General features: G+C 39.0%; 1 protein-coding gene across 1 annotated transcript in view; it reads left to right on the top strand.

Moving 5' to 3' along the window:
- Positions 1-224: 224 nt before the first annotated feature.
- NLN (neurolysin) overlaps positions 225-18,816 on the top strand; it is a 38,628-nt gene continuing 20,036 nt past the window's right edge. The window contains exons 1-3 of the mRNA XM_082497394.1: positions 225-299; positions 13,356-13,612; positions 16,084-16,232. Coding sequence (XP_082353520.1) covers positions 274-299; positions 13,356-13,612; positions 16,084-16,232 — 432 coding nt within the window. The 5' untranslated portion in view covers positions 225-273. The remainder of the gene's footprint in view (positions 300-13,355; positions 13,613-16,083; positions 16,233-18,816) is intronic.

The raw sequence follows: 18,816 nt of genomic DNA, 5'->3' as shown, positions 1-18,816 counted from the left end.
AAGGAGGAGGAAGAGGAGGAAAGCGGATTGGGGAAGGGGGGGGGGGGGAGGCGCGCGCAGTGGGTGCGCGCGCTCGCTCGGTAGCGTCGGGAAGGGCGGTGAAGGGGCGGCGGCGGAAGCGGATGCGCGGGGCGGCGGCGCGGGGCCGAGGGCTGTGCCCGCCGCCGGCGAGAGGGCGGGGCGGCAGCGGGAGTGAAGCCGGCCCTTCCTCCTCCTCCTCCTCCTCCTCCTCCTCCTCCTCCCGCCCTTCCTCCTCCTCCTCCCGCCCTCCCCATGCTGGCTCTGTGCGCGGCTCGCAGGTAGGCGCAGAGGGTAAGGCGGCGACGCCGACCCCGGGAGAGGCGGGGAAAGCGCCTGACGGTCGAGTGAGGGGCTGCCTGACTGGAAGCCGTGAGAGGCCCGAGCCGCCGGCGGCTGACGGGGAGGTCCTCATCCCTCGGGGTACCGGGCCCGGGCGGTGGCGGGGAGTCCTAGCGCGGCGCCGGCGGCGGGGCCTGGCTGACCCCCGCTGCGGCCGAGCCGAGGGGGGAGCTGCCGGGCGGCTCTCGGGAAAGAAGCGGGCGCTCCGCTGGGCGGGCGGTGGGCCGCAGGTGTGCGGGGCGAGCTCCGAGGTGCCCGGCAGACAATAGGGCAGGAAACTTTACGGCCCGTGGGGATTTACTGCCTCAGCTCCTGGCGTGTTTTCCCGCCGTCCAAAATAACCCCCGTCACTGCACGGCCGCCCGGTGGGTAGGGAGGGTGAGGGCAGGTCTCCGCCTTAGCGGTTCTTGCACCGAGTGTCAGCCGTGCCGCAGGAGAAACGGGCAGGAAAACAATAGAGTGAGGGCTGTGGCTACGGCGGTGGGGCTCTTCAGCAAAGGGCTATGCGAAGCGAGACGGGGCAATGTGTTTTGCATGGTTTTATGAAAAAGGTGTGTTGCCGTTTCACGTTATGTGAAGGGAGAGAGGGGTACAAATGTATTATCGAAGGGTTTTAAAACAAGGGATTAATGCTTTTCTCTGTAATGAATACTAGCTCTAAATGGACCCAGACGACCAGCGTGGAAGAAGCATAGGCAGTTCTAGGTGGGCTCGACAAACGAACATCACTGGAGAAATTGAGAGGGCAGAAAAATATAAGCAAAGGACCATATTTAATAGGAAATATGGATATAGTAGGAGAGTCACAATGGAAATACGTTGTGGTACTGAGAGTGGAGCTGAATTTGAGGGTAAAACGAAGACGACGGTTACCTCTTGTGGACTTTTGAGAAATGACAGTTGTGTGCTTACTGCATAAAATGTACCGTTTTTGTTGTATTCCACAGCCTTTGTTCACATCGAATTAGGATTGAGGGGTACCAGCAATTAGAAAATAAGATCCAGAATATCTTCTTTTCACAAGGCTCCTGCTGTTGTAAATTAATTGACCAATTTGCTGTTATCAAATGAAGTGCACAACTATTTTCTTTTCCTAATATACATTTACATTCCTTTTAAATAGTATTTTTCACTGTTCTCCATATTTTGTGTTGACTGTCCTTGTTTGTCCTACAGATTTTTCCAAAAACAAAAAAAAAAGAAGGAAAGGAAAGAAGAAAGAATAATGGAAGGTTTTTTTTCTTTAGAAAAAAGTTAAAAGGTCTATCTTTGTATGCAGTTGGAAACTAAAGATACCTCCTTCTTAAGCAATAGTAAAGTGTCAGGTATTGATTTAACTTTTTTTCATCACTTGTAAGTACAGTGGGGAATGACTACTGCACTTTGCTAAATGTGATTTTTTTTTTTTTTCCAGTTAACATTTGAGCATGTCCAAATAATTTGTTCACAAGAGAGTGATCTTGAATGCCTAATAGCGAGCTCTAACTTTCAGAAGTTAAGCAATTGGTCACAGAAATGTTGAATAATGAAGATTCTCCGCTTCTATTTTTCCCAAGGGCATCTTAACATGAGATAAAAAAGACAGTTCTTACCAGGTTTCAAGTATCAGGCCTTACACTGAATTAAAAATGTCTACATTAAGGGTTTGATTCTTTTGGTTAAAATAGGCAGCTTTTGGAAGGGAGGCTATTTCCAATAAAATACTTTTCCTGTTGGAATACAAAAGTTCAAAGATTAATATTTAGTTTCATAAAATGCATGGAAAAAGGCAGGCTAAGATGTGGAATAACTAAGTAATCGCAGTAGTATGTTTACTTTTTTCCATTTCTAAGAATAGTCTCCAAAAAATCTGTATAAAAATAGACACACTGATTTAAATAATTTCAGTGTCCTAAAATAATTCTTTAGGATTCTTGAATTCTGAAGTCTTTCTTTCAAAATCTTAAAAATCAGGTTTTGAATAGGAAAAATCTAGAATTTGTTTTAAAATCTAATTTTAGATTTCCATCACTGGAAAGAAACTCTGAACATTGGCTTTTCTCTTGATAAGGAAGTAAACCACAAGACACTGGGGCTGGGGGAAAGAGGCAGGAGGAGGAATGACACTGGAAGGCAAAGAAACAGGAAAAACTTTTGTAGTAACTTTCTTGTTTCATATTTATCACCATAGTGTGTGTGTATGCTTTTATTAAACTATCAGGTCCAACACCTCAGCAATGGCAAGGGCCAGACAGGACACTTGGAACATTTTTCCCTTTCCTTGTGCTCCGCGGACTGCCCATCTCCCCTGTGGACTGCAGCAGCAATTTTTTCCTGTGGTGAAAAGCAACAGCTGCCACCTTTCTAACCACAGCAGGTTCCAGTAGAACAATTTGTCTGTTATAGTTTGCAGAACAAAATTTTTCCCTGGACTGGATGAGACAAAGATGTCTGGGTCAGAAGCATTTTCTGGACTGAATTTGACTCATGGAACACCAGTTGGACCACACTAAGCAATGTAATTAATGTCTCTTGAGGACGTACCTTTTCTGTCATCCTCTCTATGAAGGAACAAGTGTCTGGCTTGGAAAGGTTTCTTTAAATAGTTTGGGTTAGTTCAAAAGTGTGTCCTTTCTTCTACAGGAGCCAGGGTCAGGTACCTCAGAAAGCATGTGAGACAGGATGAACACTCAGTACCATCTTTTCAGAACTGCCTGGGCACTGGGGACTTCGCAACACAAAACCAGTTGTCTCATATGATCTTGTACAAAAATTTGTCCAGTAATACTTTCTTACATTGAAGCTGCCTCCTAAAACTGTGTTTGATCTCTTCCTGAGTTATGTTGGAGATGATGGGGGAAAAACTGATGCCTGTTCATTCCCTCCATCCTCTTCATGATTGTATAAATCTCTGAAGTACTTTCTCTGCTTTCTGTTTTGTTTTGTTTTCTCCGATCTGAAGAATCCCAGTCTAGTTAGTTGTTCTTTTGGTGGAGTCTATTGCTGACTGCAGCTAATTGTTACTAACTCATCATGGCTTGGTAGAGCAGGAAAAGGTTTTGGCAGGTGGGAGAGAAGAAGATGAGAGAGTTTATAACTGTTGGGAGGATTAGAACTTCACATAGTGTGTGTGTGCTTCATGTTATTACAGAGGGGTATACTGAATCCTTGTGGTTTGTTCTCTGCTCCACCTCTACTAAATCCTATCATTTCCTTCTGTTTAGCTGCTTCTTGGCTGATGTTTTCATTAAACTGTTATGTCTCCAGAATGATTAGATCAGCTCACAGCTCATCACTGTGTGTGTAAAGTCAGAAGCATGTGTCACTTCACATTTATTAAGACTGAAATTCACTTTGTTAGTGGTTTTAAACTTTATTCACTGTTGTGACATTCTTATACATCTTTATGCAGCCACCTTTAGTACACTGCATTATCATCAGCACATTATCATCAGTAAATTTTGTTGCTTCATTAATCCCACCTTTTTGTGGATGAGGTATAAATAGGTGAAAGAATACAGAACCCAGCACGTAACCCTGCAGGGCTTCACTGGTCACCTAGTTCCATTCATAAAAGTGATTAGCCGTTTCTGTTTCTTTCCTAGCTTTTAACCAGTTAGCCATAAGAGGATCTCCCTTCTCATCTCACAGCAGCATGGTTTCTTTAGAACCTTTTGGTCAACAGCCTTTGGAAATCAAATAGATTATATTAACTGATCTCTGTCTATTGTGACTTCTTCGAAGAATTTCAGTAGATTTGTTAGTCAAGATTTCCTCTGTAGAGGAGACTCTTTTCCAGTACACATTATGTATTTGGATTAGGGAAGACAAGGCGAGGATGGGGGGAATTACACTTGTCTCTGAACAAAATACAAGTGTGTGTGTATGTTCATCATACCATCTCTAAAAGTTCTCTCTTTAACCAACCCACTTTTTATTTCTACTGTAGTGTTAAATGAGTGAAGTTCTTGGCCATACTTATGCTGGAACAATCTTTCATATAGCCTGGAACCTGCTTGGGAAGCACTCAGTGTTGTTAAGTCTCTATTCAATCAAAAGGCAGAGCAGAAAACAGGCTTCATTTGCTTGCCTAGTTTGCGGTGTTGAGCAGGCACACTGTAGTGGAGATTGCTGTTTGGGATTTTGCAAGCATTAAAACAATCATGGCATACTAGAATGTACAGTCTTCAAAACAAGAACAATGACTTAAAATGGTGCAAGTAAGCAAGATTAGGTCATCATCTGCAACAGAGGCAAGTTTTCCAACTAACTGATGATGGCAAAGAACATTTCGCTTTGCTTTGTATGACACTTAAGGTCAATGGCATATCAAAGGGTATTTCCATGGTACAGGCTGAACTGATTAACAGTGACTGTAAATCAAAGAAACTTTGTCTTTACAAACCCTCCTCAGTAGTTTTCTCTGTCCCGCAGCACCACTTCTTTTTTAGCTGTTTTTCATGGATTAACAGATTGCATTTAAGTACTGAACTATCCTGGCAGTAATAGTGTGTGGTATTTGCACAGAATAGCATGTACTTTACCTGCTGTTTATATTGCTGGCATGATAGATATGATAGACCATTATGCAGCAGCACCTGAGAGTGCTGTAGGGCCTGACAAGCAGTATTTTTTTGGACTGTTACCATGGTTCACCTGATGGTAGAACCAAACAGCAAGATAACCCTGATGAGCACCTCCTCATCAAATTCAGTGTAGTACGCTTACCGTCTGCATGCAAGTGTTGAAAAGTATCTCAACTTTCTTTCTAGGATCCTCCAAGCAAGTTGTGCTGTGAGGGAGGTTTGCTGTGACACAAAATGGATTCAGTTCACAGAATGGGTTTGAAGCCTAGTTAGCAGTCCTGGTAATTTGGGGGTTCAGGTTGGGTTTGCTTGGTTATTTTGTTTTGGGTTTTTTTTGTTGTTGTTTTTTTTTTTTTTTTTCCTCCTTAGAACCATGTATACCATAGAGATCAAACACTCTGCAGAAACAGTATCCTGACACTTCTGTGTGTTCCACTCCAGACTACTGGGTGGAAATCACCTCCTCTCATGAAAGTCAATCAGACCGCTTTCCAAATTCCTTTTGTTTAAAGACTGTTGGGGGGGCTGGAGTGAAAGGGATAGGATATAAATAAGTTGTAACATGTTATGCACATCTATGAGTTCCTACTTAAGGTCTGGATTTTCTGTTAGTTGCCACAGAGTGCTTTTTTTTTTAATTACTTTGCTGTTGATATTAGCTCTATCAGAGAAACCAGTAAACATTTGTTGCCAGGTAGTACAGTCATAAAAACAGCACTGAGGTTAATGTATGTATCAATAAAGATTTTAAAATGTCTGTATAACTTGCAGCATTTTTCACTTGCTCACATTTATCTGAAGCGCTAAAAGTATATTTATTATAGGAGTATAATCAATGTAGAGTATACAGCAAATTAAGTTGCAGAGAATCCTTTTTTTCTGAAGGATGTAGTGACAAAATTGATGGTTTAGCGTTAAAAGGCACTAGATTTTCTTCTATTCCTTCAAATGCGGCTTAAAAAAAAGTTTCTAATGGCAGTTACAGAGCTTTAAATTAGGAAGTACTAAACATGCTGTCCACTTACTATAGTGAGATCTCTCTGTGCCAAACACAGTCAAGACACAGAGCCAAGTAGTCTTCTGAGGAAAATGGCCCAGGAGTTCAAGGCAGGTATTCACTGTTCTGTACGCTGTAAAGAGCTAAAAGAGTGAAAGGACTGAGAAACGAAGTGTAACAAGGACTTCAAATGTATTTGTCCAGCAGGAAAAAGTGATGATTTACCTTGTAGGGCTGTAGTCTCATTCTTTTGGATCAACTGAAATAATGTTGCCCCGTGATTACTTTGAGCTATTTAACTGTACTTTGCTTGTTCCGTCTTGGACTCCCCCCCCCCCCCCACCTTCTTGTTTTTATCTTGGGTTTTGCTTGATTTTTTCCTTGCTTTACTACAAAATATACAGTTTCTTCTTGTCTGAAACTGAGTCAAAAGTGAAACAATATGAAGATATATTTAAAATTCAAGCAAGAATTCAGGATCTCTGAATAATGCAAAGACTTTAGCCTATTAAATTTCTGTCTTAAAATCCATCCTGAGAACATAGACCAACTGCAATGTATCTTATGTTATATTAGATGCTGCTGAATACTTATTGTGGTTTGTTTCGGAAATGCTTTTTGACTTCTTCATTTAAAGAAAAAAAAAAGTACTCCATTCCACGTGAGACTTGACTGTTACAAAGCTTTGCTTTAACCAAGCCGGTTTATGTGTTTGGTAGCACTTGAGTCGTACTTTCAGAGAAATGCCAACATATGGTATATTATTCAAGTATTAAATAATCTGTCCTGAGGCAAACTGACAGTTTTTATATTGCCTTAATGGGACGTGTCTGGTTTGTTTTGTTGTTTGTTTTTTTTTTTTTTTTAACAAGGCCGCTAGGTGGAGTCAAAACACTGAGACGCTCTGACTGTTGGTTGCAGGTACCTGATGAATACCTGTTTTTTCTGCAGCTTGTAAGGCTAGGAAGTGTTGTTTAACGAAGATCTGCTGGTTCAAAAGATGGAAAGACCAAAGGGGACTTACTGTTGTTCTTAATTTTAAATTGGCAGCTTTTACAAAGCTTCATACATTTAATTACTGATTGAAAAAGTTGTTAACTGTGTTCATTGTGATTTGCAAATCTGCTCTTACTTATACTTCAGGGGACATTCCTATGGTTATAAGTAAGGCACAGCAGGAAAAACTTTATTGTATTTGTTTGCCATTAGAGTATTTAAAGACTAGAAGATGACTAAATTATCTGAATTTGTCACCAGTCTCTCTCTCTCTCTTTCTCTCACCCTTTTTAAAAATCTTGGCTCCCACTTTACGCCTGAAGCTGTTATCCCAGACCTTTTGTCAGCAGAGAATGTAGTTTTGCATCCTACATGAAGCTGTTATACTCTGATTTTTGTGTGGCTACATGGAACGGTCAGATTTATTAGCAAGTACAATAAACTGGTCTGTATGTATGTTTCCCAGAAATACTTTTATTAACACGCTTTATTCTGTAAAATTGTAGCCGGCTTAAATCTTGACCTTATTATAAAGTGATTATCAGTAGTAGAGGCATATTGTGAATGAGCTTGCAGGTTTTTGTGTTTGTATTGTCTAAAGTTGGTACTCCCCTTTACTGCTTCTGCTTCATAGATTGTAGCTTTCTTGTTTTATTTTAATAGTATTAATGGAACATACTAACAAAAGGTTGCTTGGCGTGTTCCAGAGTCGGAAAATGTTTCTAAACAAAATCAGACTTACATAAGTGTTTAATATGTTTAAAATACTGCATGAGTTAGAAATCAGTCTGTAAATTCAATTGCTTTGTTTGTCTTTGCAGCAGTTATGTTGGCCACTGTATTGCTGTAATAGAGTATTTTAAAGGTCTGTCTCCTTTTTAAAATCAAATTTGTATTTTCCAGAAGCAGCAAGTAATCAAATTGTAGATTTGTTGGTAAAATAGATTACCTGGCATTCTATCAAAAATAGCAATGATTGCAGTCTGTAGCTTCGAAGCTTTTTTCTTTTCTTCTTAAAAATCCTCTTTCAGAAGTAGCCGCTAAGCTTTTAAATTGTTATTCAACTTACGCTGCTTTTGGTAGAAATTATCATTCTTACTGCTTTTGGGAGGATTGGCAGATTAATGCCATAATTTGTGAAAACAGTTGCTTCTATAATGCTCTGTTGTAGCTAAAAGTCCAAACTAAACTTTCTGTGCCTTTCCTTCTGAACTTCACATAGATGGATGAAGCAGTGCACAAATGCATAATATATTTCAGTCTGCCTTGTATGTCATTCCACTGCCATTAGATGCACACAAGAAAAAGGCCAGGGCAAGTTGCCAACACAGGCCAGTTAGATATTCATAGCAAAATTGCAATGTAAATAAAGGTGCTTTAATTTTGAGGTACCTCACGGGAACATACAGACTGGAAGTGACAGTTGGGATGATCAAGTCTAGTCCTGTGGTGCCTTAAGTAACTAAGTAATATAATCCATTTTATAAGCTGGTCAAGCTCCTTTTTATAAATAGAGGTGTTTTCACTTTCTGGTGCTTATTTGGCGGCTGTTTCAGAATCTCACTGCCCTGACAGTTACAAACATCCCTTAAAATTCAAGCTTCCATGTATTCCTGACCAATTTATTCTAGTTTGTTCTAACATCAGTATTGCCTCTTAGCATCAATAGCTCTTTTCACTTTGGAGCATTTAAATGGTATGCTTAGTGACAGCAATCGTCTTGAGACTTTTTTTGCTAGACTCAATCCATGTATTTCATATGTGTTTCTAGCAGTACTGCAGACTGAGGTGGCTATTGACGCTTTTGATCCTGGTTTAGGCCAGCACAACTGTTTTGAAGTCACACATCAAATAGATGGTGGAACTGATGAGCTGAAAAAAAGCTGTCCTCCCTGCATTTTTTTAGTCTACTTAATTTTTCATCTATGTGCTGCCCTGACTCTTTTTGAAGTATGACCCTACCAACAGTTATGCTGCTGTCATTGATGCAGTGGTATACAGGGACAGAAAGAAGCAGCAGAGGGAGGAACAGGAAAGAAGAGGAATGCCATAAGGCAATACTGCTGCTGGATGTGAACCTTATCCTTAACCCAGGCTTGTTTAGATGCATCTACCATTCTACACTGCACTGCAGAAAATTGAGCGTAATATTTGACACAGTTTGAACTAGTCACTTCAGGCATTAGCAACAGCCTACCCATGGCGACATGGGATAATTGCCATATAAATGTAACATTTTTTATAGACCTGCATTTGTTTATCCTTCTGTCTAATTTAAACTGAATCAGCTTGTGATTGCTGAGTCCAAGCAATGGTTGGCTCTTCCATAATGTTGCTGCCATTTACCAAAAGCAAGCCTAAAATAATCACTGCATCTTATCAGTGCAGTTGCTATTTGAAGAAAGCTGTTTGCTGTTGCACCTGGTTGCTACCATTATTAATAGAATTTATTTTCCACTTTATATCCGGGAAGTTAAAGTTTCCCTCAGTGATACAATTTACTGTAATATTTTCTCTCTAATAACACGACAAGAGTAGTAGCAGAGCATTTTTGAAACAGTCATACTTTTAGTTATACTCGTCTTTCTTGCCTCTTTATAGTCTATTTGATCTTTAATTTTGCCATTGTTTCTTTGTTTCTTTCTTGAACAAATAAGATAAAGTTAGTAAATTATCTATTTTATTTCAGTATGTTACATGGAATTTGGGGAATTTATTTATTTATATTTCTATGTAGACAAATAATATGAAATACTAAGCCATGAAAGAAACAGCCAAGATTTCACCTGTGTGTATATTTTTACTTACACCTTGTTTTTTGTTAATTTGATGTCAGTTACATGGGCCCTAAATACAATCTGATATACAATATTGGTAGCAAGTTAACAACACATGAATCACGGAATTTTCAGAGTTGGAAGGGACTTCTAGAGATCATCTAGTCCAACTCCCCTGCCAAAGCAGGAGTGCCCAGAGCACATTACTCAGGACTGCATCCAGGCGGGGCTTGAAAATCTCCAGGGAAGGGGACTCCACAACCTCCCTGGGCAGCCTGTGCCAGTGCTCTGGCACCTGAACCGTAAAGAAGTTTTTCTGTGTATTTGAACGGAACTTCCTGTGTTCTAACTTGTGCCCATTGCCCCTCGTCCTGTCACTGGGAACCATTGAAAAGAGCCTGGCTCCGTCCTCCCTCAACCCACCCTTTAGATACTTGTACGCCATAATAAGGTCTCCCCTCAGCCTTCTCTTCTCCAGGCTAAAGAGTCCCAGCTCTCTCAGCCTTTCCTCATAAGGCAGATGCTCCAAGCCCTTAATCATCTTAGTTGCCCTTCGCTGGACTTGCTCCAGCAGTTCCCTGTCCCTCTTGAACTGGGGAGCCCAAAACTGGACACAGTATTCCAATTGTGGCCTCACCAGTGCAGAGTAGAGGGGGAGAATGACCTCCCTCGACCTACTGGCCACACTCTTCCCTATGCAGCCCAGGATTCCATTGGCCTTTTTGGCAACAAGGGCACATTGCTGGGCCATGGATAATTTACTGTCTACCACGACCCCCCGACATGTTTACATGTCTGTAAACAATTATTTGAAGACTTGCATCTGGTGATTGTTTTTATGTGAACTGTTACGTTACAGTGTTTGAAGGCCCACCTTCATTTGATCAAGTATTACATGTCTTCAAGTTTGTACTGCCTTTGTTAATCTACACAAATGACTGTTTCCTTGTATCAACAGGAGGAGACTAGGTGTCAGCATCTCAAAACTAGGCAGTTAGTGTTTTCCTGGCTCTAACAGATAGACAACCACTTGCTGGCATTTATGGCGATCATTTATGCAGCGGTCAAATTTTTATGTGCATTCCACAATGCAACTAGCCAACATACTAAGAAAATCAGGTGGCATCTTTTTTTGGTATTTAAAAGTAGTAATCAGGGAACCTGCGTTCAAGTTCATTACATCAGTTCAACTTTAATTATTAATTAAACTTGTTGGACAGGCTGAAATGAATATAATCTGTTGGTGCTGTGACTATTTTAGTGTTTGTACCTGATAATACATAGTTGGTCAGTGACAGGGCTGCATTTTCTATATGACTAGCTGAAGGTAATGAATGATTGAAAGCTGTAGGTTCCCTTTCAAAAAGACTGTCTGCTTCATATCAGGCACTGTAACATAGTTGTCAGCTTTTATGTTGTTCAGGCTGTTGTTTTCCTTTCATTCCATTTTTCTTTTATTTTTACCTTAATGTGGCACATTTTGTATTCTTTCTGATAATCTCAGCGGGACGGGGGGTAGAGATCAGAACCTTGAACCTACTTTTGAGGAGGTTCCCCTTCTGCTCCCATGAGGTTGTATCAGAGCTGCCATAGCAATGAATGAAAAACTAGACATAGTGCAGTCCAGTGGGAGGCTGTTCATGGTTTAATGAAGTACTGTTCTTTAAGGGATTTGCAGATTCAGGGTAGAATTCTGTGGTTTTGGAGTGGGAAACTAATGCATTCTGAGAATGCTAATGCTGAACCTTTAGCTTTCATGAAGGCAGCTTCATTTATCATAAACTTCTAACTGAATTTCAAAGTTTCAGTAGTCCAGTGGACAAGTTACCAAGGCATTAATGTCAGAACTGTTGGTATCAGACAGTCAGAACAGAGGTGGAAGGAATATTCTTTATTCAGGTTTCATTTTCAGAATTAAATCATCAATATGCTGGACATTGATGCTGCTATGCCAGCAGAAGGGAAAAGCAAACATCTTGTCTACACTGGTATGGGAGGATTTGAAGAAACTGTAATAATACAAGGAAAAAAAAAAATCTCAACACAAAGTGTAGAAAGAAATGTTGTCTTTCATTTTTGTCTTGCAGAAAAATTATTTTGGCTCGGCTATCTTACAGACTAGTGAGACTTTTAATAAAATGTCTTGCCTTCAAAGAGAAGCCCTGCATGCAGCTCTTTTTAGCTTGTTGACACTTCAGTCTTCTGCTTTGTTTTTCCTTCAGGCTAAAATTGCCTATCCTTTTATGCATGCTGCCTGCATTGTATTCCAAAACCTATCTGAGCACTTATGCACATACCAGACTGGTTTTGCAATAAAATTAATACAGGTACGGTAGCTAGCATTAAGATAAAAAGGTATTTAATATAAAATAGTGTTATGTAAACATCCCTTTTAGTAGCAAGCTTTCTGTGTGTGTTCTTGTATTTCTTTAGTTACGGTTGAAAATTTTAAGTTGTCATTATTTCCATAACAACGCATGATTATTATTTTTTTAAATTATGTGACTAAAACAGGGAGACAGTAAGTCTCTGCCAGCCAGAGATCTTCCTATGATGCTCTTGTGATCCTCCTATGTTACTAAACACACAGCAAGTTTTAAGTTTTAGTCCTTGAACGAAAGCTGTCTTTTAATTACTACCAAATTATCTCCCTCAACAACTACTTCATATATAATTAAGTTGTTAATGTAGTTGCCAGGTGGACATCTTGATGGTGTGGGTTTCTATTAGCCCCACTTCAGTCAGTTGTCTGAGTCTGTATCCTTTTCCTTTGTACAGTCAGGTTGAGTGTTGGTTTGTTATGGTGGGAGGGTAGAAGCCTCTGTTTCTGAAGCCAGTATCTTACTAACTTACATTTGGATTCGTTGCCCCAAGTCACTTTTTTTTAATATTGTCAAAAAGATTAGTGAAAATGCAGCCATTGACTGCACAACACACTAAGATCAGTTACATATGTAAACCTCTCTGCTAGCTAAAGCTGAAATATAGTTGAATTATATAATCAGGATTAATAGTACATAAATTACAGTAAACTTATGTGCCTCTTCTGGCAATAGAGTGAAACTGTCTATTTAAAATCAGCAACAATTAAAGGAAGAAATTTTCAAGTAAATAACTAGACCTTTTCCTGCCATGGCTGATTATGTGGCAGAAATCCTGGATAAACATAAAATTATTTATGATAATAAGCACAACTAAATTACCTTTTTTTGCATCTTGTTTTGTGCATCATTGCAGTTCTTGGAATCATAACTTACAAATCACTATGTGGGTTTTATTCCTTATTTCAAAAATGCAAATACTGTCTGTTTCTGTAGAGTTTCAGTAACTGTAATTCTGTTTTTCTTAGAAGATTGAATTGTAACTTAATCTGTCTGGTTTTGTCAATACCGAAGTTTTTATCCTGGTCTGCACTTAGTCATCCTCTAGATGAAAAAGGTAGAAGACGGACCTCTGATTTATTTAAAATTAGACTTAATTGATAAGGGTAAGGTCTGTGTATGGTCCTGCTGGACAAGCTATGGCTCTAAAAAGGACATTGTTCTTGCTTCTAAAAATATTCTGTAATTATTAAAGGTCTGTTGCCTTTTTTTTTAATGTTTACTATAAACTGCCTCTGGAACTAGTCTTGCTATACAAAGATTGTTTTTATACTTCCAGGTCCATTGGGCCACGGATTGTGTTGAGAATGACATTAGGAGCAGAAATTAGTAGCCAGCTCAAGGCTTCTTCATACATAGCATCAGGCCGAAACCTTTTGAGATGGGACCTGTCGCCAGAACAAATTAGAACAAGAACAGAAGAACTAATCAGGAAGACGAAGTATGTATATGACAGTGTCGGGATGCTTGATATTGGAGAAGTAACACATGAAAATACTGTGCGGGCCTTGGCAGATATAGAAGTGGAATATGCAGGTTAGTGTACGTTTTCTGTGATTCCTTCCATAGGCCATTCCATCTGCAGATAAAAAAAACATTGAGAAAAGATAGTTGTTCCTTATGGTTCTGATCCATGCTGTTCTTGTGTAGAATGTGTAGAGGCCTCTCAAGGGTCCTCTGGTCATAATAATCTTCCAGGACCTCTCGGCAATAAGTAAGATAATCAGCTACAAAGTTCTGCTGTTTTGTTCTGGAGACAAAAATAAGGATTAGCAAAACTGTGCTTTTGATCTCTTTGACGCATCCAGAGAACTGCATGAGTCACCTGTTTTCTTTTTGCATGTGAAGCTCCACACAGATTTTCTTTTCCAGCTGTGTACAGCCGCTAGGGGACAGTGTGCAACAGGGTAGACTGCAGCGTCTGTGGTATGCATAGTACATTCAAACCGGGTAAGCAGTGCCTTTTCCGGGCATTGCCGAATCTGAGACAAGCAAGTCAAATGGACAATGGAAAGGTTGATAAGCTCATAGTAGAGAAAATGTGGTGGTTGAGAATGGGGGGAATTTTTGAATCCTTTTTTGAAAGAAGACTGCTTTACTTGCTCGCTTTTGTGTTATGGCCTGCAAGGTCTTGGAAGAATCCAGCAGCAGGTGTTGGTCGTGCAGTCATATCTAGATTGTTCTGAATGAATTATCAAGACACGGCAATATATGGATTGAGTTTAATGATCAAACATGGGTCATTCAGTTAATTTGTTAATAATTGTCAGTCAGAGGAGATGGGAATAATAAAAATGTGTCTTGGGTGGCTTTATTTTGAAAAACCTATCACGTGGTGGATGCATGACTCAAAAAGTAGTCAGTGTAATAAAATGTCAAGTTCTCTTAAATCCTCTAAAAAAATCTGCAGTAACAACAGAAGTGCTGAGAACAGCTGCCTTGACTTGGAGCAAAATCTTCGCATAGCAGAAGAGAGCAGCCTGCAGCTCAAATTATTGTACTGTAATATTAGTCTGGCTTCACATTACTTGGAATTACAGTTTAGGCACATCCAGTGAATTGACTAGTATTGATGCAGGCAGAAAGACTGAGTAATCTTCATCCAGCTTCCTGCCAGATTCAGTTTTAATTGTACCAGTGTATGTGGTATAATTATTGTAAGCCTTTTCACCAAGGTGTAAAACTCTGTTTTAAATTAGAAGGAAAATCTATGTTTGATTCAGAAAACAGTGGCCATCAGCTTCTCAGCATAGCCACCAAGACTTGCATCTTCCAAAATGTACTGTTTTTTTCTCTACATGCTGTTGCGGTTGTGGGTCATATTTAAGCTTTTAATGCTGATCTTCAAAGCTGTATGTGAAATTAGCATGACTTACCTGTGAAACAGCCCATAGCATATGGTAAGAATATATTACCACAGCTAGACTTCCATTAGAACCTTGGATTTTTAAGTCCTGTGTGTCCTCTTCACATGTACATGAAAGACCTGCCCCAGTAACTGGAACTTATTCTCTGAAAAGACATTGATTTTGTTTTACTTGGAAGCTGCCAAAACTCACTTCATCATTTTGAAACATCTTGGCATGAGGACAGGAGGAGGGGTGGGGGAAGTTTCCTATGGACTTCAAGAAGAACCATATGCCCATGTTTGCATTCCAAAGGTCTCTGAAGGGCTGAGTATCTCAGGGTTTCATAAAACAACTTCAGATTACATAAAATTACAAAGCTTTCAATTATCCTGAAATGTTGTTACTCTAAAATGTGCTTTTGCAGAGGTGAAGGAGTGTGAAATTATAATTGGGTTTGAGTTTAGTTAATTCAGCTGGTCATAGTGATTAATTTCCATTTTAGCACTTCTATTCAATGCCATTATAAGATGCAACATTCCTTTAACAAGCAAGGATTTACTTAATCTCAAAAGTGTACTCTAAAATAGTATTGCTCAGTTTCTGATCTCTAGAAGTTCAGAATATGTAGACTGCATCTTCAGTATTTGCCTTATCATTTCTCCTTAAACACAGAAGAGAAGATGGGGATTTGACAGTCTTCTCATAACAATGTAAAAATAACTTTGGGACAGATGGGCCTGTTTGAAAGACTCGGAGCTTTTCACTTTAAAGGCTAACATGGAAGCATCTGTGCCAGCTAAGAAACAATGTCAATCTTCACTTACAAATGGTTCATCTTTCAGAAATCACGTATCATATTTATACACCTTTCTGTTGACTTTGTTGAAGTAAGAAGGTGAGATAATTAGTCTTGGGTAATAGATAGTTTCTGTAAAATGTTTATTTGTTATAATGGTGTGCAGTTTTGTCCTTTTACCTGTTCATGTTTACATTATTTGTAACCACTTTATTTGCTTCAAGCCTTATCAGAAGTTTCTTTGGGTACTTGTTTCTGTGTCTTCTATAAATACGGGAGGGGGGGAGAGTTCCTTACTTATCCTTATAGTTAAAGCATTTCTAGCCTTCTGTGTAAGTGTTCGTTGCCTTTTATTTAAACAGTGGAAAGAAGCATGTTGGATTTTCCCCAGCATGTCTCGCCTGACAAAGAGGTACGCTTAGCAAGCACAGAAGCTGACAAAAAGCTTTCTAATTTTGATGTGGAGATGAGCATGAGAGAAGATGTGTTTCAGAAGATTATTTATTTGCAGGTAAATCACAATGATATCTACATAACTTGTGGAAATTTCAGCAGTGGAAAACTTTTCTCTAAAGAAGTTAGTGTCCACAGCACTTTTCAAGATCCCCATCACTGTGTGTGTTTCCACTGTGTCTGTACCAGTCAAATCTTTCCAGTTGGACACAGCTATACAAAAAGTTCCACAAAAACTTAAGCCAGTGTAACTTGGTGCTCCCACTCTTTGCCTCTTGTGACTAGATGTGTATATCCTTTTGTTCCCATAGCTTTGACTTTTGTTTGATCTCTCAATGAGCTGGTACAAGGAAAATAAACCAGCAGGAGGAAGCCCATCAGGAGAAATAAAATCTGTTGGTTTCTGCTGGCTGAGCTCCCTGAACTTGTTTGCTCAGAGCATCACCAAGGGGAAGAAGAGAGGCAATATAGCTTTTGAATTTGTGTCCAAAATTGTGCTTTATTGAAGTTGTTCAGAATTTTAAATTTTTAAGTTGAGTTTTAAGTTATACAAGTTAACAAGAACATATAACTGGGAGTGACCTCCAAAATTACCTCTTTTGATCTGCTAATTGTAGACAGCTATGTTGTATACTCTTCCTCATATGTTGCTTAAGCCTCAAAATAAAGCTAAGTCAAAAGATACATTTACTCTTGAAATATTTCTATCCCTTTTGTGTTTCTCTTTAGCTTTCATTCTAATTGAGTACCTATAGGTATATTGTATTCTTCATTTGTACTACTTATTTTGTAGCTCAAACAGGAAGAATATTTCATTTTGTTCAAGTCTATCTAGTGACATTTTGTAATAATTGTCCAAAAGTGTAATTTAAAGATAATTCAAGGAAGCTATCTAATATGAAAACTAAAATATATACATTTGTCCATGCTTCAGATGTGAATTGTCCCTTTCAACCCCACTGATTTTTAAGCTTCTTGTGATGCTGATAATATATTGCAGCGCTATTTATTGGAGTCATCAGTTGTGCTTTTTGCAGCATTGACTGGGAACCAGAATAAGATTTGCAGCACCTTATTAAAGTGCCTTCCAATTTTATTGTCTTCTATCATTGTATTTTCTAGGCACATTTTCAAGTGTTCTTCTCTAGCTGGGTATTGTTGTTTGTGTGTTTGTGGGGGGATTTAATTAAATGATTTGATATGTATTTGTTATTTGCTGAGATTTTTTCCCAGACCTCTGGTGTAGTATACACAGATACTTTTAGGGTTAATCTGCCATACCTGTGTTTTTTCAATTTACAGTAATTTCTGATAGTAGCTAGTGAAAACTGGTTGCTGTTATTCGCTAGTATTACTTTCTTATAATACTCTTATATTTTAAATCTTTTTTGTTTGGTGCTTTTATACTTCATTTTCCTTTGCAACAATATTTGGCTTTTATAACAGATACAATTGTTGCTTAAATCTCCATTTAATTTTTTTAGAGGTTTTTCTTGGCTTAACTGCAGCATGCAAGCATGTTTTAGTATTAGTTTTCCAGAGATGCGACCTCTGAGCATCTATCAACTTAGTAACTATGAAAGTAGTAGCGGTTTTTGCTGTAGAACAGATGTGAAATTGCCAGTAGTACCAGACTGCTCAAGTCTTGCTATTACTAAGTCACGAAGTTCTTGTTAATTTTTGCTAAATTTCTAATGCCTTCTCCTGTTAGAAACTCTTAGTTGAAAAATCAGGTTCCACTAGCACATAAAAAAGGACTTCCACAAACACAATTGTTTTGCTGAAGTAATTTTATCAGTTTAAAAGAGCCAGTAAAACATTTTGATTGAATCAGGTTTTTCGTGGCCTCACTGAGGATTTAATAGTTCAGGTATATGAATTCAGACTCATGATTCTGCACAAGGGCTGGATTAAAATGTGGTCAGGGTGAGGGCCCTCACACTCCTATGTTATTTACAATACAGTCATTTCACTGAAGGATGAGTAAATCTGCTTCATCTCAGTGACATCCTGAATGTTTTTGCTCCCTTTAACAAGACCTAAACTTTTCTAAGTTAACAACTGTTTAGTTGGGTTAACCCTAAATTCTGCTTTATTTAAGAACTGTTGATGGTTGAAGATGTGTGAGGTTTCTGTATTTAATTAAGAAAAAAAAACAACTGAAAATAATTGAGTCTATTTTCCCCACATACTGGTGGGGGAAATTCCTGCATAAATTTATCTTGTTGAATATGCTCCAGATCTTATTCTTTAGCAGACTTTTATTTTGGGGTCTGAAGCTTGGAATAAAGGTGAATTTGGTAGTGTAACTATCGTTTTAAATTTCATTACTCCTAACATCTGCACATGTTGGCTAGCAGAGGCATGCTTAAGAATGTTGCCAATCTTCTCCACCCACACACCCTCAGGAAACTGAGCCTGATGTAAACAGCTGCTGCGGTTTTTGTTCATGATATTCTAAGTAGGTTTTGTTTCTTATTCTGCCTGAAGATTTCTTCATGGAATAAGGGAGCATGGTTGTCCAAAACAAATGTGAAATTGTATATAAAATCATCAGTGATGACCATTCTAAAACTTCTGAAAAGTTCCAAAGTTTTATGTGTGGAGTATATTTGAAATTAGCACTTCTTTTATGAAAATTG

This window comes from Vanellus vanellus, assembly GCF_965231255.1.
Source record: "Vanellus vanellus genome assembly, chromosome: Z".
Lineage (NCBI taxonomy): Eukaryota > Metazoa > Chordata > Aves > Charadriiformes > Charadriidae > Vanellus > Vanellus vanellus.
This window is presented reverse-complemented; position numbering and strand designations above follow the sequence as displayed.